The 27930-nt window shown below is 56.5% G+C and overlaps 2 protein-coding genes across 2 annotated transcripts in view; one reads left to right on the forward strand and one right to left on the reverse strand.

Moving 5' to 3' along the window:
* Positions 1–12: 12 nt before the first annotated feature.
* LAMC2 (laminin subunit gamma 2) lies at positions 13–23378 on the forward strand. Its single transcript, XM_080407539.1, has 23 exons — positions 13–4774; positions 9077–9265; positions 11710–11839; positions 12783–12881; positions 13093–13229; positions 13618–13740; positions 13857–14046; positions 14400–14512; positions 14804–15022; positions 16010–16189; positions 16714–16947; positions 17190–17326; positions 17627–17780; positions 17904–18109; positions 18381–18460; positions 18918–19055; positions 19802–19946; positions 20210–20359; positions 20850–20964; positions 21065–21264; positions 21833–21991; positions 22080–22179; positions 22388–23378. Exons 1-23 carry the CDS (start codon positions 4693–4695, stop codon positions 22636–22638), a joined length of 3531 nt encoding a protein of 1176 aa, XP_080263665.1. The 5' UTR covers positions 13–4692; the 3' UTR covers positions 22639–23378.
* Positions 23376–27930, reverse strand: part of NMNAT2 (nicotinamide nucleotide adenylyltransferase 2) — a 33105-nt gene continuing 28550 nt past the window's right edge. Inside the window, exon 11 of the mRNA XM_080407621.1 lies at positions 23376–27919. Within this exon, the coding sequence (XP_080263747.1) occupies positions 27817–27919 (103 nt within the window). The 3' untranslated portion in view covers positions 23376–27816. The remainder of the gene's footprint in view (positions 27920–27930) is intronic.

Here is a 27930-nt window from a genome sequence, read left to right on the forward strand (position 1 = left end):
CTTCAGGTGCTTGTCCTGTGAAGCCTGGGTGAAATCCCAAATTCAAGTGGAACTTTTGGCTTCTGTAGGCTGCTGCTGACGCTGGAGCAGATGTATAATGCTGGTCTGAAATAGGAGGTTTCTGGGGGCGACGTGTGCTGCCGTCCGCGGCAGGGAGAGCAGCAGACCCAGGGGAGCATGAGCACTGCTTCCAGCTTGCCAAAGTGTTCCACTGACTTTTGAAGCCCAGGTAGAAACACCTTCCTCAGATGTTCTTTGCTCAGCGTGGGCTGAGCTTGACCTCAAGGTGCAAGGGGAGGGACCTTGCTGATGGGGGACTGAGCTGCGCTCGGGTGGTTTTTTTATCCTCTAATTCGCTGTGTTTTTTCTCATGGTCCAAGTTCAAGCTCCATCATCTCTCATGTGCTCTCTGGAGAAGTGAGAGGCTGGCAGGGGGCAAGGGGGACCCAGGTGGCCATGGGAAGGACTTGAACAGAGAGGCATCAGTTAGGGGATCAGTTAGCAGCCAGGGTCTCTGCTGCTGGGTAAAAATCATGGGGGTGCTTCTCGCAGCAGGATGGGAGGGAGCTGCTTGAGGAGGGGGGCTTGGTGCTCCCTGGGGGATGGGAGGTATCATGGGCTGCTCGGGGCGGGGGGCTGAGGTTCAGAGGACCTGACCTCGTGGGGCTGCAGAGCCAGGTTCTTCCTCGCTTCTGAGGAGGATGAGGTTTTGCCAGGAGTTAGCAAGTGCGGGGAGCGGCTCCAGCATGTCTGTGTGGGTCTGAGGAAGAAGAAGAGGACATCGAGCTGTCCCACCAAGCTGGCAGTGTCCTGCACTCCCCATCTATAGCTGTGACATCTTGGACCACGTTCTGGTTAGTTAATCTTTCTAGTTAGTTGGTGGACTGGTACCTTCAGTGTGCTCCTTCTGAGAAATATCAGGAATGCCACTTAAAAATACATCCCGCGTTGGTCCCCGGAGGAGCCCGCAGCCGCCGCTGCAGGGCACGGGGCGGAGACGGGGATGCGGTGGGATACGGTGCTGCCTTCCCTCATCTCCGCGTGCCAGTCGGCCTGTGTCCGTCCCACCCCTCACTAGTACCGGCAGGGCACAGGCCAGGCAAGGCCAGACGTGACAGCCCTTCTGTGCCGTGCTGCTGCCCTGCTTGCTGACCGCCGTGACCCCCCGTCCCGCTGCCTGCCGGCTCCCTGCCTGCCTCTGCCCGTCCCCACGGAGCATCTGCCCCAGCCACCTCCTCTGCCCCAGATGTCTCTGGCTGGCAGCAGTTAGGTCACCCCCAGCAAGGGCTGCCCCAGCTGTCCAACCGCACCTCTGCACCCACCCAACCCTGCCAGAAAGAGATGTCTCCTGAAGGAAGCCCTTGTGTTCCCGAGCAAGGAGATAGAGATATGTACAGGTATACACATGCTTTTTTTTTTCTTTTTTCTTTTTTCTTTTTTTTTTAATTTTAAAGGATCAACTGATAACATCACAGTCCTTTAAAACCTAACAGATTTTCTGTCTGGAAATCGCGCTGTCTCAGGGAATCACCTCTGCACCGGCACGGGGAAGGCGGCTGGGCGTGCTGGCCCCAAGCCACTTCGGGAAGCCCAGGGCACCCGTCTGGCAGAGGAGAGGCTGAAGTCCAGGCTTTATTGCTGCTGCACCATGCGCCTGGCAATACCGGCGCGGCAGGATCCCTGATTTTCCCCACTGAGGAAATCCTGGGTGGCAGGATCAAGGTCTGCTGCTGGACTGGAGGAGAAACTCCTCGGGCTCAAGGAGGCTGGGGGTGAGCATGTGTGTGGTGGCAAGGACGGTGGGCAAGCAAGGAGAAAATAGCTCAAAGTAAGGTTCTCAACAAACCCCGCAGGACCAGCCCGCGGAAGCAGCCAGGACCTGAGCTGCAGGAGGATGCTGCAGCTTGGAATGTCCCTTGTGGAGGGAGGCTTGTGGGTGCCAGGGATGAGCCGTGCTGCAAGGACATGTGCAACATCCTGGTGTCGTTTATCTGCCACGAGCCACCAAAACGGGTTTTCTTACATCGATAAAACTATTGCTTCCGGGCTTTCACACATCCATTGCTTGCCACTGGCAACCGTCGGTGAAATTCAGATTATTACGTGGATTCAGATGACCTTGGAAGTGGTTAAAGCTGCCAGGGCCGTGTCCTTAAGGACTGATAAACTTGCCAGCCACTGAGGTGTCTCCCTGCAGTAGCAGCTTTCTTAGCTCTGTTATGAAGAATGAGAAACGGGACGTCTTCAGAAGGACTATTCTTATGTTGCAGATTAAAAGACCTGGGTTCTGCAGCGAAGAAATACTGTTTCATTGCAGTGTCTGATGAGCACCGCTACTCTTCACACCTCCCGTTGCTTACACTTCTGCTCACCCTAAAAGGCAGCATTTCTGTTACCCATGTTTATAGGAGACATTTCCCAAACAGTGCTGCTGTTGTGATGGGTTGCAGTGGGCAGCATTTCCTCTGGGGAGGGTGGTGGGCATCAGGGAGGGTGGTGTTGGTTCCAGATCTGGTGTGTTTAGAACATCAGGGCCCCAGAAAATGTATTTTTGGTACACTTGTGGCACGCAGTCATGTGGCTCTCAGAGGAGATCTTAAGGATGGTGGAAGATGACGAGGTAAGAGTAACCTAAGTAAATATACAGAAATGACTGGAGAGCTGTGTCAGTCCCTTGTTTGCCCAAGTGGAGAGGTGGGGTGATAACGGTGAGATAGAAGCGATAACGTGGAGGAGCCAGATAAGGGAAAAGCTTCCTGATGGTGAAAGTTGGTCTTCCAAGAGAGAAATCGGCCAAGCGGTTGGGCTGGGCAAGGTCCAAGGGAACCGCTGTACCGGTGGTGCTGCTGGAGGAGATGGATTTCCTGAGCAGAAGGGTCTCTGTGGGTGGGAAGGATGCAGCGGAGGTGTTTGAGGCAAGTGATGTACTTCAGAGCAGAAGAGGTTAAGTGTTTTTTCTTAGAGGAATAGGTAGACCCTATGAACGGCCAAATCAGTGGGAACACTGTAAGTGGTTTTGTCTCACTTCTTTAAAAAGATAATAATAAAGAAAATCACAGAAGACAACCTTGGGTGCTAAAACCCTACATGCTACCAGCGCGTTCATGAAGCTGGGTTCCTTGTGAACTATATTAAGACCCATCGTGTGAAATTCAAAGGAAACGGCCTGTTTATAAGAGTTGACTCAATCGGCGGAGGCAGGTAAGCTTGACAAACGGAGGCGTGAAGATGTGGTGAATTTGGGCTGGTTGTGCCCATGAGCTCACCAAGAGCCGCAGAGGAAAGCCCTCTGAGTCAGCTCCAGGTGCACAATGTCTGGAGGCTGTTGGGCAATGTAAGTCTCAGATGAGGACCGAAATATTAATCACCCGGGCTTGTTAGCTCTGAAACGAGCAGCGTGTCAGCACCGTTGGGTGGAGTTCCAGTCCCTAGTGCAGAAGGTGACCTGAAAGGCAACTTGTGTCTTAGACTGGGGGCAAATTTGTTAGGTGTCTTCATTCCACCCAAAGGGACTCGTGGACCACTCGCAGTCACTTGTAGGTGTCCCCTGGACAGTCAGCAGGGGAGATGCTGTGGGACCGTCCTTCCTTGTCATCTTCTGGTGGGTGGCTTTTGCCGACCAGGTGGATGTACCAGCATTTCCCTTATCCTGATGTATGCAGGGCCAGGGGGACTCCGGCCTCCAGGTTTCTGTCTTCCCCTGTAGAAGTGGTTACATCCTCCTTTGAAGCTAAGGTGGGAAATAAGGTGGAACTGGCCTTCACGTCTTCTGTGGCTTGTTGGCTACCCTTGAGGCCAAAATGCTAATGGGCCTGAGCTGTGGAGCCTGGCGTCCTCACCCCAGCTCCATCAGCAGCCTCAGGACACCTTTTCCCCTCTCTGTCTCCGCTCCTCATCCTCTTTCTAGCATAAAAGTACTTATACCAGGTCAGGCCAAGGAGCTATCTAGCCTCACCTTCTGTCTCGGCATTAAATGCAAACAAACATGTGCGGTGATGCCCGGCATCCACCCCATTTCTAGGTCTGGCAATTTCCTGAACGTGATGCTTGCCTGGTAAATCCCAGCAGATCTGTGGTCCCAGTACGTGGCCAAGCTGATCGCGGGGCCTCACTGCACCCCCAGCAGCCCTCGGCTGTGAGTCCCACTAAGTCACCTCTTGTGGCTGGTTTTGGGCCCTGCTCTTGTGGGTTGGGTGGCTGGAGGTGGCTGGTGAGCCGGCGGTCCCCATCCACCCTCCCCAGGTTTCCTGTGAGCTCATCGCTTTCATTTCCCTCCCTGCAAGCCTGCGTGCCCGGGCAGCCCAGCTCCCCCAGCAGCACCAGTGCCCTGCCCACTGCGGCAGCGGGATGAGCTGGGCGAGGAGGGGATGGGCAGGAGGGGTGTCTGCGGGGGCTGCGGTTTATGTTTCCCTGCGAGGTCGCGCCCCGAGGAGGGTGCAGGCAGGAGGTCCCCGGGTGCTGCGCCCCGTCCATGCCTGGGTGTCGCGGGGCGGGCGCCTGTCTGCGCGCCCTGGGCTGGGCTCTCCCGGCTGGGCGTGAGTCAGCCCACGGCACACGTGCTCTTCCTGTTGGGAGTGACTCCGGTGGAGCAGCCGATAAAAACCACGCAGGGGGGAAAAAAAGCAATAGGCAGCCGGTGGGGAGCCCTGCTGTCGCCTGCTGGAGCGGGGCCGTGCGCGCCCGGCACCAGACATGGCTGGGTGCTGGCTCCTGCCCCTCTGCGGCCTCGTGGCTTCTCTCCTGCCCGCAGCCCGGAGCGCCAACGGAGGAGAAGGTGAGGCCTCGGGGAGGTCGGCTGTGCCTGCTTTCGTGCTGGCGTGTGGTCCTGCCGGCAGCCCTGCCCCAGCGCCGGGGAGCCGGCTGGGTGCTCGCCCCTCCTGCCTTTGGGGTGAAAATTGGATCTGTAGGTGCTTCTCCTTATTTCCCCTGGGGTTAAATATCCCATGGCCATCAAGGCTTTTGGGTTTTTTTGCTGTCATTCCCTTTAAATAACTTCTGTGCAATTACTTCACTGCTTTCTGTATAAAGCCCTGCTACCTGGGTGGGATTTGGGTGTGAGCACGAGCATCACCCAGGGAGCGGGTGGCTGATCTGCCTGCTGCTGCTGCTGGAACCAAAACCTTCCCTAAGCCCGAGACAGAGCTGGAAGCAGCCAGTCTGCTGTAGCAACACGTGTGGTGTTTGTATTTTGTGCAAGTCCGTAGGGCTTGTGAGATGCCCCCAGCCCCACCGCACCCCACGGGAGGTGGCGAGTCTCCCACGGTACACGGACTGACGGCGAGCTGTAGAGGTCCAGAGAATCCCCTTGCACGTGTAATTGTAGCAGAGAGCGCGATGTAGGGATGTCTGCATGCATGCAGCCCAGTGGCGATACAGGAATGGGGTTTCAGTTGCATTGGTGAATAGTCTGGAGATGGCTATCTTTGGCCAAAACCAGGTTTTCACATGTGTTTTGTGAACACATAAAGATTTCAGTTTTTTCTGTCTGCACTCCTGGCCTTCTGAAACACACTCACGGGGCTGGAAGTTGCAAAAGAGGCTCTTTTATTAATCTTGAAGTGTAGTGCAATGTGACAAGGGAAAAAAGTGCTGAATAAGTGGTTTGCCTTTTTTTTTTTTTAAAAAAAAAAAAAAAAAACACCAACCACTAAACCTGATTTGCTTTGCATGCTTCTTGAATAATTATTACAGCAGCCTTAATTGCATGCAAGTTTTAAAATACTCATGTAGATTCTTCCCCCGGCTCTGCCTGGCAGCACTTGGGCAGCTGCTGCTTTTCCATGGGCTCTTGAACAATTTCTGCACATATGTAAAAGCCGTAGCTGATAACTGACTGTGCTTTTATGCTGCAGCAGACCTTCCGAGCTGGTTCAGTGGTGCAAATTAGTCTCCTGTACTGTCACTCCTCCGATTGTGGCGTTAGATGTGTGCTTGTAATTAGCAACCGTTTGCTTGCAAATGAGGTACTTGAGTCACACTGGGCTCATGTACCATCTGGTCGAGCGTTGGTCAGGGCGCTTGTCCGGCAAACTGCACGGAGCCTTGCCTGAGCAAGCGAGCGTTGGCCTGGGTGGTGGGTGCCTGCATCACCTTCAGACCCTGGAGAGATCTCCCAGGCTTTGGGGGAAGAGCTGGGTGTGGAGGTCAGAGCTCAACAAGGTGTCTAACTCAGTGTGTTGGAAAGAAGGCACCAGCTTTTGGCTCCTGGTGTGTGGTCTCTCCCTGACGATGCTGATGGAGACACGGGCAGATCTTCCTGCAGCGAGAAAGCTGTGGGGTGGGGGAATGGGGATCCCCAGGACCTGGGGCAGCAGGTGGGACAGTCTTCTGGGTCACTGTCCCAAAAGCACAGAGCAGGGAATGGCTTGTGTTGTCGTGGAGGCTTCGCTGCATGCAAAGCTCTGCTGGATCTCTTGATGAAACAAATAGTCATTGCAGACCAGCTCGTGCGTACAGGGCTATCGGATTTGCTCCTTGCAGACCCAGGGCCAACCTCATTTTCTGGTTTTGTGAATTTAAAAAGACAATTTAAGACATCCGAAGCTGCCCAACTCCTTCTCCAAGCTTTTCTGATGTGGGAATTTGTCTTGGCACAGCAAACCGGCATTTTTCACACTTTGTTCCACTGGGTGGGAGCTGGGGGAGCGATGTCTTGCTGGATGCATGCCATGACCTCCTTCATCCCAACATAGTGCTGAAGAAATACGGCTGGAAACTTCTCCTCTGTAGAGCCTGTTCTTCTCCACAGTTGTCTGAGAACTGGATGATCTCAGGGCAGAGCCTCAGGGCACCTGGATCCAAAACCGATCCTGTCCTCAGCTGGTGCTCAACTTCCAGCAGCTCCTGCGTGCTCTGTCTCGTTAGCAACTCCAGCGTGTCTCGCTCTTGGTAAAGATTAACGTGCCCGAGCTTTCCAGTTTCCAGGAGAAGACCAGCAACAGGAACAGCTACACTGGTGAGGTGGTGGCACTAATCTGTAACAGCATCTTAAATGGCTTCAGATTAGTGAGCCCTGAACCCATGCCAGCGCTGGAGAGCTGGCTCTTAACTGCTGCAGCCTCAGAGCAAGACCTGAAAGAAGGTTTTCCTTCCCCGGGGGAATGGTGTTCATGCCTGTAATTTAGCAACCCAGTAATCCTCTGGGTTACGTAGATGTAGGGTGATGCATGGGTGGGGTTTAACACGATGATCCTTGTATGGGTCCCTTCCAGTCTGAGGTATCCTAGCTTTTGTGTGGAGGGATGGGGTGGGATGGACCCCAAGCAGTCCCGCTGTGAAGGTGATCACAAACAGCTGGAGGCAGCCCTGCACTGCTGCTCTCGGTGGGTTGTCTTGTTTCATCTCTGCCCTCTGGTCACTAGTGATGTCCCCTGAGGCTCTAGATGCTTTCTCGTACCCTAAGTGGCACGACTTGTGCACCCACAGGTGCCCTCCCAGCGGGCTGGGGTGGCAGGACACCTTCTGCAGCCAGGTGTCGGTCTCCTGATAGACTGCAAGGGGAGGACCGTGTTTGCTGGGGCTGTGGGGGGAAAAAAAAAATATACCTCTCTGTTTGCTGGTGCATGAGGTCATCTCTTCTTGGCAGCAGGCTGGGCCGCGGCTCGCTGAGTGCCTCCGTCTGGTATGCAGGTGCGCTGGGTGTGTGCGAGGCGCGGGTGTGAGCGCTGGGTGCTGCGTGCTTGGGCAGTGAGCACAGGAGGCTGCGCCTGGTCCCGGCAATCAGGGATGCAGAAGCCAGGGACCTTGTAGCCTTCGGCTAAGTGGTGCCAGAAGAGCGCTGGGACGGAGGAATGTACCAGGTACCGCCCGCTGTCTGCACCCCCGCTGCCATTCCTGCTTGCTGTTGGGTTTCATCCTGCCAGCGCTGCCAGAGGTGACCTGAGCGGGGGGTGGGCAGCTGGGGACACCTCTCGACTCCCAAGGAGCTCTGCAGTGAGCAGAGCTTCACCCATGGAGGCTGAGGAAACCCTGGCAGCACCGGGGTGGTTTGGAGCAGCTCGCCGACAGGCTCTGCACCCCTGCAGACCCTGCTTTTTCCCTCAGGGCGTGTGTTTCTCCTGCCTGTCTCTGCCAACCGTTCCCTCGGTTGTGTCTGCTCTGCTCCGTGGCACTGAGGAGCTCACCTGAAATAAAGGTCCTCAGGCTTCCACACTCTATACTGGCCACTGAGGGCTTGGCAGGTATATGAGAAGTGGCTTCAAGAGAAGACCTGGGCAAGGCAATGAAGAAGGTAGCTGGAGGGGGCATGTCTGGTGAGATACCTGCCAGTCTGCTCTCCAGAGGTCCCGTCTGTCCTGGTTGCAGTGGGATGCAAAATCTCATGCCCGTCTCCCCTGGCATCCATCATGCAGTGATGTGGGCAGCTGTACCCTTTCTTTCTGTGGCGGGTGAGGTGAGATGACCTGTGTAATCTTGCCAAAAACATTTTTTTTTTTTTTTTTTTAATCTACCTCTTGGCTGGCATGCTTCTGCCAAGGTTCCTCTGATCAGAAACCTCTCCTCATCACCCGTGCACTTGGCCGGGAGGACACCTGCACGGAAGGACCTGGTGGAAGTTTATTGAGCTTTTCCTTCTGGGCTCACCCCAGTCAGAGGCTGGGTGAAGCAACACATAACCTCAGGGATCCTTCCCTTCTCCCTGTACGATTCCCCGTGCTTTTCTCAGGATAAAGTTTGGGGTTTTTTTGTCATCTCTGCTTACTCAAAGACCTTGTTGTTCTGGAAGACCTCTGAAGGGATGGAGAACACCCCTGGCCATGCTGCACTGTGGGGAGGGGCTGTCTGGCTCAGGGGGGGTTGTCCATCCTGAGCTGTGTTGGCAGGGAAATAGATGTTGGCATCGCTTCAGGGATGCTGAGTGTGGTGTGGGCACTGGTGGCACTGGGGTGGTTGGTGGATGCAGATGTGTGGGGATGGGAGGTTATTAGCAGGGCAAGAGAAGGAGGTTTGTGTTGCCCGGGCTTGTTCCTTGGCCAGCAGGGTGGGTTTACAGCTTCATAGCTGGTGTCCTCATCTCTAAGGATGGTTTGAGATGTCTCTCTCTCTCTCTCTCTCTCTCTCTCTCTCCTCTCCCCAGTCTGTGACTGCAATGGGATGTCCAGGCAGTGCGTCTTCGACTGGCACCTCCTGAGGGAGACGGGCGATGGGTACCGCTGCCTCGGCTGCCAGGGCAACACGGAGGGCGCCCGCTGCGAGCGCTGCAAGGAGGGCTTCTTCCGCCAGCGCGAGCGGGGCTGCTGCCTGCCCTGCCGCTGCCACCCCCAGGGTACGTGGCCTATAGCCAGGAGGGGTTGCGGGGGTCGGGGGGGCTTACGGTGCCTGCTGCCACCATGTCCCTGGGCTCTGCTGAGCACGGGGGCTGGGGCAGGCGCTGGGTCCCTGCGCGCTGGGCCTGAGCACTGTGGGAGGAGGGAGCGGGGCCAGCTTGGCTCCAGGTGGGACTGGGGGGTGCTGGAGCCCAGCGCTGTGTTGCTGCACCATAAGCTGTAGGAGCTGCTCCTCCACCTGGGTGCTTCACGGCTCGGTGCTGGGAGTGCTGAGCCCCTCAGCAGCTCAGGGCTGCAGCCAGGCTTCAAAACCCACCTGCCCCCTGAAATTATCACAGGCTTACCGAGTGGTTTGGGTTGGAAGGGACCTCAAAGATCACCTAGGCCAACCTCCGGCCATGGGCAGGGACACCTCCCACCTGACCAGGTTGCTCCAAGCCCCGTCCAGCCTGGCCTTCAACACCTCCAGGGATGGGGCACCCACAACTTCCCTGAGCAACCTGTTCCAGTGTCCCCCCACCCTCACCATAAAGCGTTTCCTCCTTATGTCCCACCCAAACCTCCTCTTTCAGTTTAAAACCTCTTCCCCTTGTTCTGTCGCTACAGGCCCTGGCAAAAAGCCTCTCTGCCATTGCACCACCTCCCCTCCCGAGGTGCAACGCTGTGAATTCAGGAATTACCCTTTCACTTTTATGATGCAATTAAAAGCCTTTGCAAAGCTCGCCTTTACACACTGAGCCCTCTTTTATAAATCGGAAGGCCAGAGCAAGGTCTCCTGGAGCCCTCCCTCCCCCAGGCTGAGCCACCCCAGCTCTCCCAGCCCGTCCCCACAGCAGAGGGGCTCCAGCCCTCCCGCCGTCCCCACGGCTGCCTCTGGGCCCGCTCCAGCAGCTCCGTGGCTGGCGGGTACTGGGGACCCAGGGCTCCAGGGGGGTCTCACCAGAGCGGAGCAGAGGGGGGGCACCCCCTCCCCGGGCTGCTGGCCACGCTGCTGGGATGCACCCAGGGCACGGCTGGTTTGCTGGGCTGTGAGCGCACAGTGCTGGCTCATGTCGTTTGTCACCCAGCAGTGTCCCCTTCTTGGCAGGGCTGCTCTCCATCCATCCATCCATCCATCCTTCCTCTAGTCTGTCCCAGTATTGGATTGCCCTCACCCAAGTTCAGGACCTTGCACTTGACCTTGTTGAACTTCATGAGGTTGACATGGCCCCACTCCTTCAGCCTTTCGGCATCTCTCTGGGTGGCGTTCCTTCCCTCCAGCACCTCCACCGCTGATCCCTGCCTCGCTGAGCAGGACCCTGTTCTGCTCCCCGCTGAATTTGGGGGGTGGGCATGAACCCACTGCCACCTGCAGGAGCTGCCCTCGGGAAGCTGCTTGCCCCTCCCAGCTGCCATCCCTTCTCCAGGACTGCGGCCCAACCCCCACGCAGGGAGCGGTGGCTTTTGCCGGCTTTGTCAGTCGGGCTGATGATGCTTCCTGGGTGTTGCAACATTTGGTGGGCTCTGCAAAGGCTTTTAATTGCACCATAAAAGCAAAAGGATAATTCCCAAGTTCACAGTGTTGTGCCTTGGGAGGGGAGGCGGTGCAAAGTGCCCCGGTGCTTGAGGATGGACTGGTGGCTTCAGCCTCTCCAGCTCCTCCAGCAGCTCTTTGCAGACCGCAGGGCTGCCAGGTGGGATCTGTAGCTCTGTGGTGTTTTCAACGGGTCTTGTGGTGGTTACACAGTAGATGCGATGGCTCCTGCATCCTCATCAGGTTTCAGCTTGCTCCGCAAGTAGGTGGCTCGTACATGTGGCACTGAGGTGTGGTGGATACTGAAATCCCTGTTGGTCTCAGCCTGTTTTCTGCACATGAAAAACAGATGGCAGGAGGCAGAGTAATAGGCTTTAGGGTGGTAGGAGGGTGAATATCCCCTTGGCCACCCCCCACGCTGGCATGCAGGGAGGGCCCAGCAGCAGGATGGGTGCCCATGGCTCTGGCATCCTCTCCCCTTGGCACCTGTGTGGGCACAGCATAGGTCAAACCAAAGACTCTGCCATGGCCTTTGGCCCCCTAGGGTCCTTGAAGAGGCACCAAAATCAAGTTCTACTGATGTTTACTAGCAGAGGGTCTGGCAAAGAAGAAGAAATTTCTCTGCCCAGTTTGCATGCCCTGGAGTCCATCTTGTCCTCCACAATGACCTTGATGGTAGGAAAGAGGATCCTTGTCCTGGGCATGTGGTCGATGCCTGCTGGAATTTATCTCCTCCCGCATCAGTCAGGGAGACCAGAGCAGTTTAAACAGCCAGCCCTGGTGTCTCAGCACGGTGCTGGGATCTCAAGGTGGGACCTGCTGCTGGGGCTGGGTTGCTCCTCACGCTGGTGTGGTGCTTTGTTCCCCTGGCCCACCGGCGGCATCCCAGGGAGGTGCCTGCGCAAACCGATCCTTCCCTTCTTCCCGCAGGCGCCCTCAGCCCACAGTGCAGCAGTGACGGCCGGTGCAGCTGCAAGCCTGGCGTGATGGGCAAGAAGTGTGACCAGTGCCAGCCAGGCTTCGAGTCCCTCTCGGAGGCCGGGTGCCAGAGGAGCGGGCAGTAAGTGCTGGCCACTACCCGTGGCACGGGGACAGCTGGTGGGCCGGTCTCCAGAGCTCTCCCAGCTGCTGTAAGAAGCCCACGCTGGCTGAAAACACCCTGGGCGAGGGCAGAGGCACTGTGTTTCGTGGCAGCACAGACAGCCTTAAGCTAACCTTGCTGGCAGAGTGGGCTCCACCAGGGCTGGACCTCTGTTCCAGCCTGCAGGGCTCACCGCCATGCAACAGCATCAAAAGCTGAGCTTAACCACACTCTGAGGAGCTGGCTGGCTTTATTATCCAGATAACACCAAACAGGCAACAGCCAGGCTAGTCAATGTGACATAAAACCCACCCACGCGTGGGTCTGCGGGGTGTCGGTGCCGCTCACGAGGACTGCTCCAGCACAAAGATGTGCACGCAAAGATCAGCCCCTTCCTTTGCATGAAGCCCTGTTTAAGCACCTTCCACAGTGTTTCTGGTTTGGTTTCCTCAGCATTGTGTCCTCTTCTTTCCTGCTTCACCCTGCTGTTGCTCCTTCGGGGTCCCTGGCAGGCAAAGGGTGGGGGTGAGGGGTGGCTGCCTGAGCTGTGCTGCCGTGCCTGGCCTCCTGCCCGAGCCTCCCCGGGGTGTTGCTGCCTGTTGGAGCCCAGCCAGGGACTGTTAAGCTCAACCAGGGTTTGTTAAGCTCAGCAGAGCTTCGCTTTGCTCTTTTAGGTGGGTCTGGTGCTCGGGGGTGTCCTGGGGCAGTAGCATTGGGCACTACCTCAGCCTGGCACCCATACTGGTGCAGCTGGATTAATTAGGGAGGTGGCTCTGCTGGTTGTTTTTCCCCTTCTAGCATGGGACTGGTAGCTGGTGGGGCAGGGAGGGGTTTCTCCAGTGTCTTGTCTAACAGCTGGGGCCACATAGCTCCCTGGCTGAGCTGGAAATGCAGGCGGAGGTCCCCGCTGTCCCTGTTGCAGGACCCTGCAGTGCGAGTGTGACCCGGCCGGCAGCACGGGGGACTGCATCTCCGGCCGCTGCGTCTGCAAGGCGAGCGCTACCGGCCAGCGGTGCGAGAGGTGGGTGGCAGGAGCACTTGTGGAACCACTGTGTGGCATGTCCTCAGTCCCTCTGGCGGTCACACCCCCGGCAGTTGTGCCTGCCCGTCTCACCATCCCAGCCCGGCAATGACCTTGACACCTTGGCCCTGCTGTCATTAGAGGGCTGAGTGTCTTGACCCAGGAAAAAAAAGAAAGTGGACTTGAATGTTGTCACCTTGTGTTTCCCCAGGTGCAAACGAAACTTCTATAACCTGGATGCCAGAAACCCTGCGGGATGCTCCCCCTGCTTTTGCTACGGGCACTCAGCTGTGTGCGTCAGCGCGGACGACCACAGCATTTACAACATCACCTCCACCTTCCAGCAAGGTGAAGCCCCGGCAGGACATCCCTGCGGCGCCTGAGGGTGTTTGCCATCCCTTCTCTTTGACGTGCTGGAGGAGCTGGCTGGTTCGCAGCCCTGCGGGGGCTCCCTGTGCTTTGATGGGTGGGGTGGCTTGGTTGTAGGCAGAAGTGGGGTGCGAGGGTGGCAGGGACCATAGGCTTGCTTCATGTCTTTCCTGACACTTGGGAGGAAACCGCTGTGCCCAGCCTGGCTTATTTACAGATGTGTTGGCACAGGGATATCTGTGCTGCTCCCTCAGAGGTCAAGAGGTAGGGAGCTGAAGGGTTTGGATGTGACACAGCTTGAGAAATTTGCTGGAGTCCTGGAAGCACCTTCACTGTCCCTGCTGACTGGTCCTTGTTGGTGCTGCAGGTGCTGAAGGCTGGAGAGGTATCCATCAAAGTGGCTCCCCAGCCCAGCTCCAGTGGTCCCCGCGCCATCAGGATGCCTTCATAGCGGCAAGGAGATCGGAGCCGATATACTTTGTGGCGCCCGGTAGGTGCGGGAGAGGTGACGGTGTCCCCTTTGCTTGGTCTGATTCTGGGAACCAAGCCTTCAGGAGGAAGACCAGCTTTTAAGGCTTTAATTTCCTCCCTTTCTTCCCTTCACAGCAAAATTCCTCGGGAACCAGCAGCTGAGCTACGGCCAGATGCTCTCCTTCGATTACCGCCTGGACCGAGGGGGACGCCAGCCATCTCCACATGACGTGGTCCTGGAAGGAGATGGCCTGAGGGTCACTGCCCCCTTCCTGCCCCAGGGGAAGGTCCTTCCCTGCGGCATCAGCCAGATGTACACGTTCAGGTAAATGGAACACTGGGGCATTTGGGGCAGGGTGAGCAGGGAAGGCTGCAGCTCTCAGGAGCTCCTGGATTCAGCTGTGATCCCTTGGAGGTGGCAAATGGCTGCCTGGTGTGGGCTGGATGCATCTCAGGTGCTTCTCTCCTGGATGAGGAGGGCACTTTGTGAGAGGGGCAGTAGAAAATTTGGCTTGAGGCTGGGCTGGGCATTTTGCTTGGTGTCAGTTGCATGGGTGGAGGTTGTTCTCCAAAGCCTTGAGCTGAAGGAGGGAGATGGGGAGAGGGCTGCTGCGTTTTCTTTGTAAGGCATCTTATTTTCTTGAAACCGGTTCCACTTCTCCCCCCTCCCACGGGCAGGCTGGATGAGCACCCGAGCAGCAAGTGGAGCCCGAGGCTGAATCACTTTGAATATCGCAGGCTGCTGGGAAACCTGACAGCAATCTGGATCCGAGCCACCTTTGGGGAGTACAGTAAGTTGGAGGAGAGCTTGCAAGCGTTAGGTTGACTTCTTGTTGCTGGAGGTGCCAAGTCTCCAGATGGAGGCACCTTTTCTAAAAGGTAGTAAAATAATAATAAAAATAAAAGTAGTGCCTTAAGATGGGCAAAATATAATTATGGAGAGATTAAGCAGGATGGCAACGGTGGGGACAGCAAAGCCTGGGCTCCAGTCTATCTGCCCATGGGTTTGCAATGAAACACACGACCTGCGCAGGTCCCGGGTGCAGGGGACTTGCAGGTGAACCAGCTCTGTCTCCCTCCAGGCACCGGCTACATCGACAACGTCACCCTGGTGTCGGCGCAGCCCGTGGCTGGCGTCCCTGCGCCCTGGGTAGAGCACTGCGAGTGCCCAGCGGGGTACGGGGGGCAGTTCTGTGAGAGGTGTGCCCCTGGCTACCGCAGGGGTGACCCCCACCTGGGGCCCTTCAGCATCTGTATGCCGTGCAACTGCCAGGGGGGAGGAATTTGTGATCCTGACACCGGTAAGAGAAGCCACCGCCACGCTGTGCTTGTAGGGTGTATGGGATCACAGGGTGGCTGCCTGCTTCCCAAGAACTGAGTTACGGGGCGGGGGGGGGGATGGGGCACTGAATGGGGTGAGATCACTGACCTGGGGGGCTGGAGCGTGGGGAACATCATGGACAAAACTCCCCAGAGCCTAGAGATGCTGCAGTCAGAAATACGGGTAAGATGCATTTGGACCAAATCAGGTTTAGATAATGCTAATTCGAGAGAGAAAAAGCATCTCCTACTGCCTGGATAGCATTAAAAATACGTCTTCTGACCTTTTCTTTTAAAGGTAAGCACGGTAACTTGTCAGGCTGAATGGGGCTCTGAGCAACCTGATCTAGTTGAAGATGTCCCTGCTCACTGCAGAGGGGTTGGACTAGATGGCCTTTAAAGGTCCTTTCCCACCCAAACCGTTCTATGATTCTATGTGGTGTGAGTAGATATCAACCATATGATCATGTTTTACTACCTGTCATGTTAAAATAGCCCACAGTGTTGCCATGTAAAGTCAAAGTAATGTGAAATTAAGCTATCGGTATTTTCCAAGTCTGAGTTGGAATTTCTAAAAATCTGAGCATTGAACAGGAAGCACAAAAAGCAATGTGTGGCTCCTTGGGAGCTATGTGAGCTGTGACAAATGAGATACAGCCACCTTTGGGTGGCGATGGCCAGCCTTCCCGCCCTGGGATGGGCTCCTGGTGGGGTCTCGCTGGGCTTCCATTGCAGGAGCAGGACATGGTCCTTCCCACGTGGTGAGGGACTGATGGGCAGAGCAATGGAGCACTTATGGGCAGGCGTGGGGATCTCAAGGAGTCCAGTGGAAGATGCTGGACCATGGGTGCTTGTGCTGCTGTGGGTGGCATGGCCACCAGTGAAGGGTAGCCAGGAGGTGGATTGGTGGAGGGTGTCCCACTGGGGGTGAGAGCAAACTGCCCTAAGCCCTTTCCTTCCTCCTTTAGGCGAATGCTACTCGGGAGATGAAAACGTGGCCAACAGTGTCAGCTGCCCCTTCGGCTTCTACCGAGACCCACGGCAGCCGCACAGCTGTAGGGCATGTCCCTGCAGCAACGGCCAAGGCTGCTCGGTGGCACCAGGTGGCGAGGAGGTCATCTGTGACCAATGCCCTCTTGGAGCTGCTGGTAATGCCCTTCTCCAGGTTGCTTCTGCTCTGCCTTTCTCTAGAACTTCTACCTGCTGCACAGGGAGATGCAGGCATCAGCAGGCCAGGATGCTCAGAGCCAGGCAGATCAACCCCTCTTCTCAGCCCGGCTTACCTACGGCACTGCCGCTCCTGCCGGTCCGGGGGTGTTTCAGCCCCAAGGGCTGAGCACACATGCATTGCCCCATCCTCGGAAAGGTTCTTATCTAAACAGATAACGTGGATGGAAAAAGGATGGGTGGAGAGGGAGGGGAATAGAAAAACAGAAAAAAAAAAAAACCCAAACCCAAACAAGAAGGAAATTACTTACCCAAGGTTAGTTGTTGCACCCAGCTTTTGAGTACCTGCCTAGTGCGTTGTGCATTTGGCAGTGCGGGGAGGGGAGATGATGTTGTGAAGGCCCTGATGGGGTTGAACACCCTCATTTCTGAGGGGCAGGAACAGTGAAGCAGCCTCTGCCTTCTGGGCAAGAGCATGAGCTTCTCCTCACCTCTTGTTTCCCAGGAGCCAACTGCGAGTACTGTGCTGACGGCTATTTTGGAGACCCAGCGGCTTCCCGCGCCTGCCAGCCGTGCCGGTGCAACGGCAACGTGGAGCCCAACGCCGTGGGGAACTGCGACCGCCGGACGGGCGAGTGCCTCAAGTGCATCTACAACACCGCTGGCTTCTACTGCGACCGCTGCAAAGATGGCTTCTTTGGGAACCCCCTGGCCCCCGATCCCGCTGACAAGTGCAGAGGTGAGAGCCAGGCACTGTTTGAGCTGGGGGTGAGTAAGAAAATCCATGCCAGAGTGCAGAGTGCTTGTTGGGAAATGGGATGCTGCAAAAGTTGAAGCTGGAAAGGGGGAGTAGAGAGCAGGAACTGGAGCAGAGGGGGTAAACGGTGGGAGGAAAGCAGGGGGAGAGGGTGGGTGGAAGGATGTGCTAAGACTTGAGGTGGGGACAGGCTCCTTTTGAACCTGTGCCGCTCTGACCTGCAGCTTGCGCCTGTGACTCAGCTGGTGCTGAGCCCTTGAAGTGTGGGAGAGATGGGAGCTGCATCTGCAAGCCCGGCTTTGAGGGTCCCAACTGTGAAGAAAGTGAGTGCCCGGCTTGCTACAGCCAGGTGAAAGCCCAGGTGAGCATCTGTGCCAGCCCCAGGGCCACTGAGTGGCTGGGGGTGCAGCGATACACTTAGCCTCAAGCATCTCCTCCTGACCCCCTCAAGCTGCACCTGAACTTTGGGGTTGTACCCAATTCAACCGATAAAAAAACCTGATGACCTAGAACTGCTGGCCTGCTGTGCCCCATCCAAGAAATGAGTCCTTGCATTGCTCTCCATCCTCTGGATGGACCGTGGACACGGTTCCCACCCTAGTCTTTCTAAACGTGGGTTTGGCATCTCACCGGCTGATGGCCTGATCTGCTGTGGTTGCAGGTGGACCTGTACCTGCGGCAGCTGGCAGAGCTGGAGCTGCTGTTCTCTGAGGTGCAAGCTGGTGGCGGGGCTGAGAGCCAGGAGCTCGAGGGGAGGATGCAGCTGGCTGAGGAGATGCTGAGGAGCATCCTCAGGGAAGCCCTGAGCCTCCAAGGTACCATCTGCCCCCTGCCCTCGGACGGGGCCATCTGTGCTCTATCAGGGGAGAGTTTTGCTGCCTGTGTCTTTTTGCTCAGCAATGAGTTTCTATTCAGCCTTCCTCTTTCCTTCTCACCAGCCTCTGACAGGTCTCTGGAAAGCCGCGTGGGCCGGATGAAGGGGCAAGGGTCCCGTTTCCAGAGCCGCTTGGATGAGATCAAGGCAACGATGGAGAGGCTGAGGTCTCTTGGGAGCCAGTATGAGACACAGGTGCAGGACACCCGGCAGCTGCTGGAAAGAGCCAGGCTGGACCTGGACCGCAGCACAGCTGCTCTGCGCCAAGTGGTAAGAGCATCCATGTGCAATGTGCTGCTTGTCTAGCGCAGGGCTGAAAAAACTCCATGGAGAAAGCAAGAATTTAACATATTCCAGTTATTACATTTTGTTTGTGAGAGCGGAAAATATTCTGGTGGCCCAGTCTGCAGGGCTGGGAGCTGGAGAGGAGCTGACGGGGGTGTTTGTGGGGCTGTGGAGGTTTGGTGGGCTGCAGTTGCCTCTTGCTGAACGGGGTGATGGGCAGCAAAGAGCACTCATGCCTCTCTTCCTCCCTCCTCAGACTGTTCCTGTTTCAAACCTCCCTGGGGGCTCAAATCAGTTCTTGATGCTAGCCCAGGAGGCTCTGAGACTGGCCAACAGGTGAGTGAGTCACTTCTGCTGTCAGCTGAGAGGGAGGGGAGTGGGATTGAGATCCTGCTGGGCACCTAAGAGGTCCTTTTGGGGGTCCTCGTCTATTCACCAGGCTGCAGCTGCCACCACCTCTGTGCCAGCCCTGCAGCAGGGGAAGATGTGGCTGCTGGGCTGGCTTCGCTGCCCTACAAGGCTGCCCTCAGTTGTCTTTCAGGGGAGAGTTGGGTGTGTTCTAGAAGCATCTTTGGGGTCAGAGTTTGGCCCATTGGCATGGGCAGCATCTCCCCTGGTGCTTCTCTACCCTTGGGAGATACAGGAGGGGCAAGCAAAATGTGGGCGCCCTTCTCCATCACAATGTGTTTCCTGAGAGGGTGTGATCACCGCTGGGTACAGTGGTAAAGCGAGGTGGTGGAGAAGACTCGGGTGGGAACCCTTTCTCACGCGCCCCCTCCCCTGTACCTTGCAGCCACGCGCAAGCTGCCAACACCGTAGAGCAAGCCGCGAAGGCGGCGCGGGAGGACGCGCGGCAGGCGCTGCAGCTGGTGCGCACGGCTGCTGGCGGAGAGGCGGCCGCCTCCGGCTCCCTGCGAGGGCTGCTCGGCAAGTGAGTTCAGGCTGCGCTCGCCCGTGTGTCACGGGGGGGTGCGGGAGGGAGGAGTGGGGTGGCCAAGGGTCCGTGCCCACCCAGCTGAGCCACAGAAATGTGTGGTTGGAGGCAGGGAATCACCTGGACTTGGGTGGCCAGGCAGTCTGAGCGGCGGAGGTGCAGGGTGGGCAGCGCTGTGGAGCATCTGCTTCCCACCCCGCAGACCACGCTGCTCCTGCGGGCCCGCCTGCAGCTGGGGGAAGGGGTTTAACGCCACGTGGGGAACGGGCTCCCCGGAGCACCTTCCGCACACGGTTGCAAACTTGGGCTGGGTTTAGCCCCAGGGTGGATTCAGCCCCGCGTTGGCTGGGTGGCTCTCCAGGTTGGGCTGGTGCCTCCTCAGAGCCCACCATGGCGTGAGGATCTTTCACACTGCTGGGGGGTATGAGCAACAGCCCCAAAGTTATGGAGCTGAATGGGGATGTGTAGGAGGAAACATCCAGCGGTAGGGCAGGGATTAGCAGCACCCAGGTGGAGCCTGTGCCGCTTCAGCTGGTGTGGAGCACGTTTTGTTTCTGGAGTGGGAGTAAGAAGCCAGCGGGTGCCCGCTGGGCAGAGGGGCTGGGATGTGGGGGGTGTTTGCAAGTAGCTTTCCCCATGTGATCAGTCTGCATGGGGCCTTGGAAAGCACGAACAGGTCAATGCTGCGGTGGGAGGCTGGCAGCGTGGCTGGTGCAGTGTCCTTCAACCTCACATCCCTACAGGTACGAGGAGGTGAAGTTGCTGGCCGGAGGCCTGAAGGCTGAGGCTGATGGGATGGCCTCTGACGCAGACAAGGCTTATCAGGGCAGCCTGGTGCTCCTCAACTCCGTGTCCCGCCTGACCAAGACTGACATTGGGTCCTTTGAGGTGAGGGCTTTGTGCCTGTGGGATGAGGAGACCCCCTTTTGCTCTCCCCTATGCCCTCCCTACTAGCAGCTCAGCCCTTCCCAGGGCTCTGTCCCACTGGAGAGCCATTGGATATGCATCTTCCCACTCTTTTGGCCCTGTAGCTGGCCATGGCAGAAGGAGTAAGAGAGAAGCACCTGTTGCTGCTTGCTGTGGGTCCTGGAGAGCACCAGGAAGATGCTGGGTTCTTCCAAGAGATCCCAGTCACTGCATCTCTGTTTCAGGGGGAGGCAATCCGGCTGAAGCAGGATGCCAGTGCTCTCCTGAGCCTGGTGGACACCTACCTGGCACAGTACAGGCAGCTGCAGAGCCGCACCGGGCGCCGGGAGGAGGAAATCAAGCAGCTGCTGCGGCAGGGAGAGGGCGAGAGAGCGGTAAGAGGCTGGCTGGGGGCTGCAGCTTGGGGCATCTTCAGCCCGAGCTGGAGCCACGGTGCCACGGCCACAGCACCACCACGACCACGTCCTGCCTTCGCCCGTTTGCCCGAGGGGACGCAGCCCTGCCTGCCTGCTGCGGGGCAGCACCCTTCCTCAGCCGTGCAGCCCCTTGGGCTCGGTTTGCTGGAGCTGGTGGGACCCCACCGTGTGCACGGAGCTGCCGGGCAGGGTCTCGGCTGCACATCTCCTCCATATGAGGCAGGTTGAAGACCTGCTCCTGGAAAGATCGGAGTTGAGTCAGGGGCTGGTTGAGGAGCACTGGCACAAGCTTCTGCTGACGGATCAGGCTGTGGTAGATGGATTCAGGCATTTGGGAACAGGCTGATGGGTCTCTTCCCCCAGTGTGGCTCCTTGCAGGCTGTTCTGGGACTGTCCGGTGCTCCCGTGCAGTGTCCTTCATCTGTCCTGTCCCTTTGGCCTGTCACAGACACTGACGCAGCTGCTATCCCGAGCCAACCTCGCCAGGAGCACAGCCCTGCAAGCCGTCAGCGCTGGCAACGCCACCTTCTACGAGGTGGAACAGATCCTGAAGAGCCTCCGGGGTAATGTCCTAGAAAAAAAATTTCCCTTTCCCCTCCCTTGTGGGATCTCACGAAGGCAGCACAGCTTCATTGCTTCATGCCCGCGTGTGTTTCTTTTCAGGCTTTAACCTGCAAGCAGATGACAAGAGAAGGGGAGCTGAGGATGCCATGAGGAGGCTCCTGGTTATCAGCAGCATGGTTGCGAGTGCCAGGGAGAGGACGGACCGAGCTGAAGCTATCCTGGGCACCGCCGCTTCTGAATCCAAGGTGGCCAGCAGCGCGGCAGGGGAAGCGAAGGAGATCACCGCAGGGATCCAGCAGGTGAGGACAGGCTCTGGCCCTGTTGCTGGCAGAAAAGCATTTGGAAGGGAAAACCATGGAAGAGGAGGAGATGGTCGTAACCTTCGTGGTGGACCTGATGCGTTGGTTTTTGGCCTGAGATTTGTCTACAATGGATCCCGCAGATACCAGAGCTGGCTGTAGATGACTGGGGGGGGCGGGGGCGGAGTGGATCTCTGCAGGCACCTTTGTCCCATGCGGATCTCTGTGGTATACCTCTGTAGCCACCTTTTGGTGACCAAGGGGATTTTTCCAGTTCCACAGTCTGAGTCACTGGCAGGCTTGTGAACTCCCAAAACTGATGTTGGTGGGTTCAGCTCCCAGATTTGTAATTCCCCAGGGATCTGCTAATATGTGCAGGAGGGCTTGATCCATGGTTGTAGAAAACCCTCTGGAGCAACTGGTGGGAGGACATGAAGGATGCAGGACAGCCTGTGACAATGTTGGGTCCCTGTAAAAGGAACCAGTCTCCACCAGCTCCATGTCCCAGCACACCCAGATTGATTTCAGCTGTGCTGTGCCCCTCTGAAAGTGCCTTTGCCTTCTCTAGGAGATTACACGGCTGAAGGTGGAAGCCAACAAGACAGTCGATGGTGTCCTCGCCCTGGAGAAGGCAGTGGCCTCCCTGCAGCGTGAGGCCAAGGAAGTGGATGCTGAATTTACGAGGAAGTTCTCGGAGGTTGAGGCAGATGCTGCTGTGATACAGGAGGTGGGTCCCCGTCTTCTTTGCCTTGCCCCCTTCCCTGTTGACTTTGGGGCTAGACTTCACGTGACAGCTGCTGCCTTGCCTTCCTCAGACAGCTCAGGAAGCCCAGGAGGTCCACGCCAAGGCTGGCCAGGCAGGGGTGGTTGTGCAGGAGATGTTGAGTGCCCTGGAAGAGCTGCTGCGTCTGATGAGTAGGTTTTGCAATGCTGCTGTAGGGTATGGATGGAGACGGGTCCCCACTGGGCTCTAGGCAGGGCTGCTGGCAGTTTGGTGGGGAGCTGCCTCAGATGGTGCCTGTAAACGGGCCGAGCAACGGAATGGAGATGAAATATCTAGAAAGATCTAGACCTCAGCCTCCATCCATGTTTCCTTCTTCCTGATTTTCCTATTTTGCAACAGACCAGCCTGGTGCTGTGAATGAGGATGGCCTGAAGCAGCTTGAGATGAATTTTCATAAAGCCAAAACCAGAAGCAACCAGCTGAAGGATGAGATGTCGGAGCTGGAGCAGACAGCTGCGCTGCAGAAGGCCCGGGTGCGGGTGCTGGAAAGCAGCATTGATGAGATCCTGGTGGATATTAAGAACCTGGAGGATATCCAGAGGAATCTTCCTCCAGGCTGCTACAACACCAAAGCCATTGAGCTGCCATGAGCAAGCTCTGGAAAGGCTGCAGCGCCTGCCAGGCTGAAGGCAGGAGAGCCTGGCCCAGCTGCCCTCCCCAAACCTGGTGGCACCGATTGTGCTGAACTGATCCTTACCCTCCAGTTCAGTGTGGCGGCTGAAATTCACGTCATCACGCTGGCTCTGGAGATTCCCTGATTTTTCAAAGTGGTCCGTCCCTCGGTCACGGGAGGAAGGAGATGCCTGGTTGCATGAAGGTGCTACTGGCTGAAGAACAGCCCGTTCCAACATTTCTCTGAGATGCAGGTGGGGGTTGCTTGTGTTGTCAGCCTTGGGAGTCTGCACAGTTCAGAGCCTGAAGTTCATGGCTGAGAGGTTCTCTACCCGCTGTGGATCCCCTCTCCCAGTTTGGCACACACACAGAAGGACTAGAAGTCGCCTTACTTTTGACACTGCCACCGCCACCTCCTTCCTCCTTATGTTCTCCACGGCGTCTTCCTCGCCTTCAGTAGCTCAGGAGGCCAGGAATGAGCGCTGTGAAGAGGCAGCTGGAAGAGATGAGTTTTGAGCTGTGGCACCGTTGGTGCTTCACGTGGCTTCCTCCTCCCAGCCTGCCCAGTCCTCACCTTGCTGGGAGTGCTGCTGGCATGGTACGGCTGTGGCTTAGACATTTGGCATCAGGCGCCACTGATGACCCTTTTCATAAAGCTGCAGGTCTTCCATGGTGCTTCTCAGTGAGGTGGTTACTGTTCTGCTAAAGCGGGGTGGGGGGGGGGAAGAGCTGCCAGCTGCTTCTGAGCTCGTAGCGGTGGGCTGGGTGGAGGAAGAGGGGGGTCCCAGGCACAGCAGGTTAGCAGAGAGAACTGCTAGGGCTCCTGAAGTGGAAAGTCTTTCCTGCTCCACCTGATCCCTTCAGCCAGGAGGAGAGGGTCCCCTTGCTTTCTCCTGCAGTTCTTTTCAAGTCCCAAAGCCCCTGAGGGGTGGCTTTCTTGTCAAAGCTCCTCCTGGGCAGACACAGGTCTCCTCACCTTCTGCGCTCAAGCACAACCTTTCCTTCCAAGACAGCTCAGTTTGGTACTGGGCAGCTTCCTGGGTGTTCCAGAGCCCAGGAGAAGCAAGGTGGCTGTCCCCTCGGCACAAGCACCCAGGACCCTGCAGCACGTGTCGCAGGAATGGGGGGTTTCTCCAGGGACCCGCAGCCACGAGCTCTCATGTCCGAGAGCCCAGTCCCATCCTGCTGGAGTGCCTGTGCCCTGATTTGATCGGTTTGGAAATATCAAAGATGTCTGGAATGTGTCTCTGCCTCTGGTGTGGTGCTGCCCGGTCCCGCTCCCTCCCGCGTGGTGCTGGATGTTTCTCAGGCTCGAGCAGTCGCCCGCCCTATGCTTCCCACCGTACGCCTGAGCAGAGCTGGAGGAGCTGAGGGCTGGAGCATTCACATCACCCACCCGCGGCTTTCCTGTGGGTCCAGCGCCCTTCTGACACGGCTCCCAGCTCCCTTCAGATGCCATCTCAGGGGAAAAAAGATCTAGCAGATGCTAGAAGTCAGCTCTGCTGAAGCCCCTGACCTGGGTGGTGGTGAAAGAGGAGGTCCTGGACAGGAGGATACTCCGGGGGACTCACTCACCCCTCATGAGCTCTGATAAAGCAGCACCCACGCTTTTGCTTGATCAGGATATACCAAGTACTCTGTTTGCCTTATACTTCTATTTAAGCCAGATGTCTCCTTGTCTCTGGTACATCTTCCTTCCGTTGTACATCATAGGGACAGGCATTATGGACCTGACTTCATTCTTCCACAAGCTGGGTTTTTTTTACAAGGGAGGAGGTCAGTAAATAATCAATACCTTTGGGTGGCATCTTGCAGCCTGTTTTATTTTTCCCGGCTCCCTGGTGTGGGTGAGTTGGGCTACCAGCTGTCCCAGCAGTGCAGTTGCTTGTTCTCTTTGTGCTGCCTCAGTCTTGGGGCTGTATTGAAATGACACCAGTAACATCTTTGTTTTGTTTTGTTTATTACATAATTTAAACATTTTGCTGATAAAGTTTTTTTTTTGTCAATGACCATTTTTTTTCATATAGCAACAGAAGAAAAAAAAAAAATCAGGCTCCCAAACTTCAAACAAAGGTGAAATCGGTGGCATGGCAACTTTAGCCCCTTCCCCCGCCCCCCCCCCCCCCCCCCCCCCCTTGCTTATTTTTTCCAAAAGGCATTTGAAATTAATTTTTCTTTCAGCAAATTGCACTGTTTAAAAGTGGAGGTTCAAAAACCATAACCCACGAGCTTCTTCCCACCCCTCCCCTGCACCCTGGAAACCCCAATCCCCGGCAGTCGCGTGGATCTTCAGGGATAATTCTTTTCTTTTCCATACCTTCCCAAAGACATATTTCCAAACCAGTCCCAGAACTGAACAACCAGTTACAAACCCCCCGTCCCCCCCCCGTCCCGTGAGTTTTACTGAGCGGATACACGAAGGCGCAGGTAAGACTAGTAAGACAGAACGTACTCATCACCCGTACCACAACGCTACGTCTCCAAGGCGTGCCGTCCTAACCGCAGCGGGATGGGACGCCGGCAGGCTCACCCTGCGCCCCATCCTGCGTACCTGAGGGAGGGAGGGATGATCTGAGATGGCTCTCGGATGTGTCGCCTGCCTGCCTTCTCCATCTCCTGTGTTTTATCTCCCTGTGCCTTTTCCTCAGTGAAAACCCACTGTCCTTCCTCCCCCTTCAGAGAGGCATCGCTGCCCCAGGGGGGTGAGATCCCTCTCTTTGCGTGTGTGTGTGTGTTTTGGAGGCTGGTTGCCACCAATTGCTTTTTCTCCTCCTGCTTGGAGCCAAGACACGTGGGTGACGCCTGGCGAGGAGGGGAGGGTGTCTGAAATCACTTCTGTGTCGGGGTGCAGAGGGGGGAGACACTGAAAAACTGAACATGTAAGAACGGGTGGGGAGGAGTCCAGCTACATACGTGGGTGTCTCATGGATGAGATGTCCCACCATGGGCACCGGCCTAGCGCGCCAGCTAAAGGGAGCTCAGTAGGGTGTTGGTGAACAGCTTGAAGTGGCTGAAGACCTCCCTGGAGAAGGGACATCCCTGCACTCAGAGTCCCACGTACACTCACCGCCCTCTCTGCTTTGGCATCTCCGTATCTCCTCACCCCATGGCATATGTACGCAACCACCTGGAGATACCAGAGCTGGTGCTGAGGGCTTTGGCTGATGAATTTACGACAGTTCAAGAACAAGCCTCTCCATGTGGAGGGAAATCCCTGGCAAGGAAAGACCTCTTCTGGACTTTGGGCAAGTCACATCACTTCTGTCTCTCCTGCTTTCCCTTCTGGGAAGGGCCGTGCCTCCTTGGAAGCTGTTAGCTATTGCTCACGAAACCCTGCCTGCTGCAAAGAGCCTGTGGCTGTAGAGCCTGTGGCTGTAGGCTACCTGCTTTTGCCCAAAGTTGCTTGCTGTTATGGAGATGTCAGCAGCATTCAGCAGGTCACCAAATTCAGCACAATGTCTCATCTTGGGAGCTTCCACGAGAGCAGCTTGTGACCCTCCATAAACTTTTAAAGAAGAAAAAAAAAAAAAAAAAGGTAATTTTTGATCTTTCCCTAAAATGCCCTGGAGGACTGTTAGCCTTCAGGTGTCTCAGTGTGATGATGTCCCTTGCTGGGGACCGGGAGCTAGTCACAGCGCTGCCCTAGGAAAGCCACAAAGCCAACATGGGCAATGGTTGTGCTTTGGGAGAGGGTGGTGCTGTGGACCAGCCTGAGCCTAGTTAGCCCAAACGGGTGGGGAGTGTGCAGATGTCCAGGAGCTATAAGCAGCAGGGCTATACCCAAAGCAACACAAGGTTAGATGGAGCAAAGGGAGAGGAAAAGGTGTGGAGTAAAGCAGGACCATACCTTCCTCCTTGTGGCTGTGGCCTTTCCCAGGGCTTCTGCAGGGTCCTTGCACCCCAGGGATGCTCGGCAGGGCAAGGGCCTGCTTCAGCAACCCTCCTCTCCACAGGTCTTAAGTAATTTTCTCTTGCTCCATGTTACCTGCCCCGTTTTTAATGCCAGCATCTCCACTAGGATCCATCCTTGGCATTTGAGGGCATGTCACAGGCAGGAGAGCAGGAGCCTGGCATGTCCCAAGGGATGTGTGAAGTAGCCACAGCCAGTTTGGGAGGGGGAAAGTTTCATGCACTTAATAAACTCTTCAAGGAGAGGGAGATGGTAGGAGCAGAGGGAGAAAGGGGAAGTTTACAGACAGAAACAGAGAGCTGGAGGATGGGGATGGACCCAAGCCCCCATGAAGCTCAGTGGGGTTTGGGGCAAATTCTCACCAGAGGCTTTGGGTCACTACCTGCTGCTTTTTCCCTCATTTTTTGGCTTCATAAATGGTAGGTCCCTTTTTAGGTGCTGTGGGCTGCCCCCTCCAACACTAAGTCAAGAGTTAGAGCATCACCCCAACTCCACTTGCCTAAGGGGTGGCTTGGTTTCACTTGCAGCCAAGGCAAGGTGAGACACATCCCCCCTAGTCATGCTTTGGCAGCAGTGCTTGCCAAGGCTTCTGCTCCCCTTCAGAAATGCCCTCCCTGTGATTTTTCAAGGCCAGGAAGAGGGTTTTGTGAGCTGGGTTGTCTTACTGCTGCCCTGAGGAGGTTCACCTGCCGTGGGGCACCAAGCCAGCTGGGTTACAACTGCCTGTTGCCAACCAGGATTCATTTGGTCATCATGTTGAGAGATCTAACGGGCTCACACTAAAACTATTCAAGAAAAAAACAGTCCACCTAGATTTATTGAGCTGAAGTACTGTAAGATGATGCGGAAGAGAAAGCCCCTGCTCTGAGCATGCTGGGAGGATGGACCAGGGAGGCCATGTCCCAGTGATGCTGAGAGGGGGGTGTCTGAGCTACCTCCCCTCGAGCGCACTGAGCACATCGCCCTTTTACCGGCCACCCCCTCCCTGCCTGCGTACGCGAAGAGGGCAGTTCCCCCAAAAAAGAGACCAAACCGTTCCCTTCGGGGCTGTGCTGCGGTTCCCTGGACATTGCTGCACGATGGAGCGTTGGTGCCAGGGGTGAGAGGCAGGCACGGGCGGGACGCCATGGGGTGGGGGAGAGAGATGGAGACACAGACTGAGAGAGAGAGAGAGAGAGAGAAAAAGTGATGGAGAGCTGTAGGCAGGCGGGACACGAGGGCTGTCTCGCTGCAGGACCTCTGGCGCTTAGCCGGAGGCGTTGATGTAGAGCTGGCTCTTGAGGATGTAGTCGATGACGGGCTGGCAGAGGTAATCCACGACGTGGCCATCCCCGTGCTGCAGGGCCAGTCTAGGGGTGCG

This window comes from Falco punctatus (genome assembly GCF_963210335.1).
Source record: "Falco punctatus genome assembly, chromosome: 11".
NCBI lineage: Eukaryota > Metazoa > Chordata > Aves > Falconiformes > Falconidae > Falco > Falco punctatus.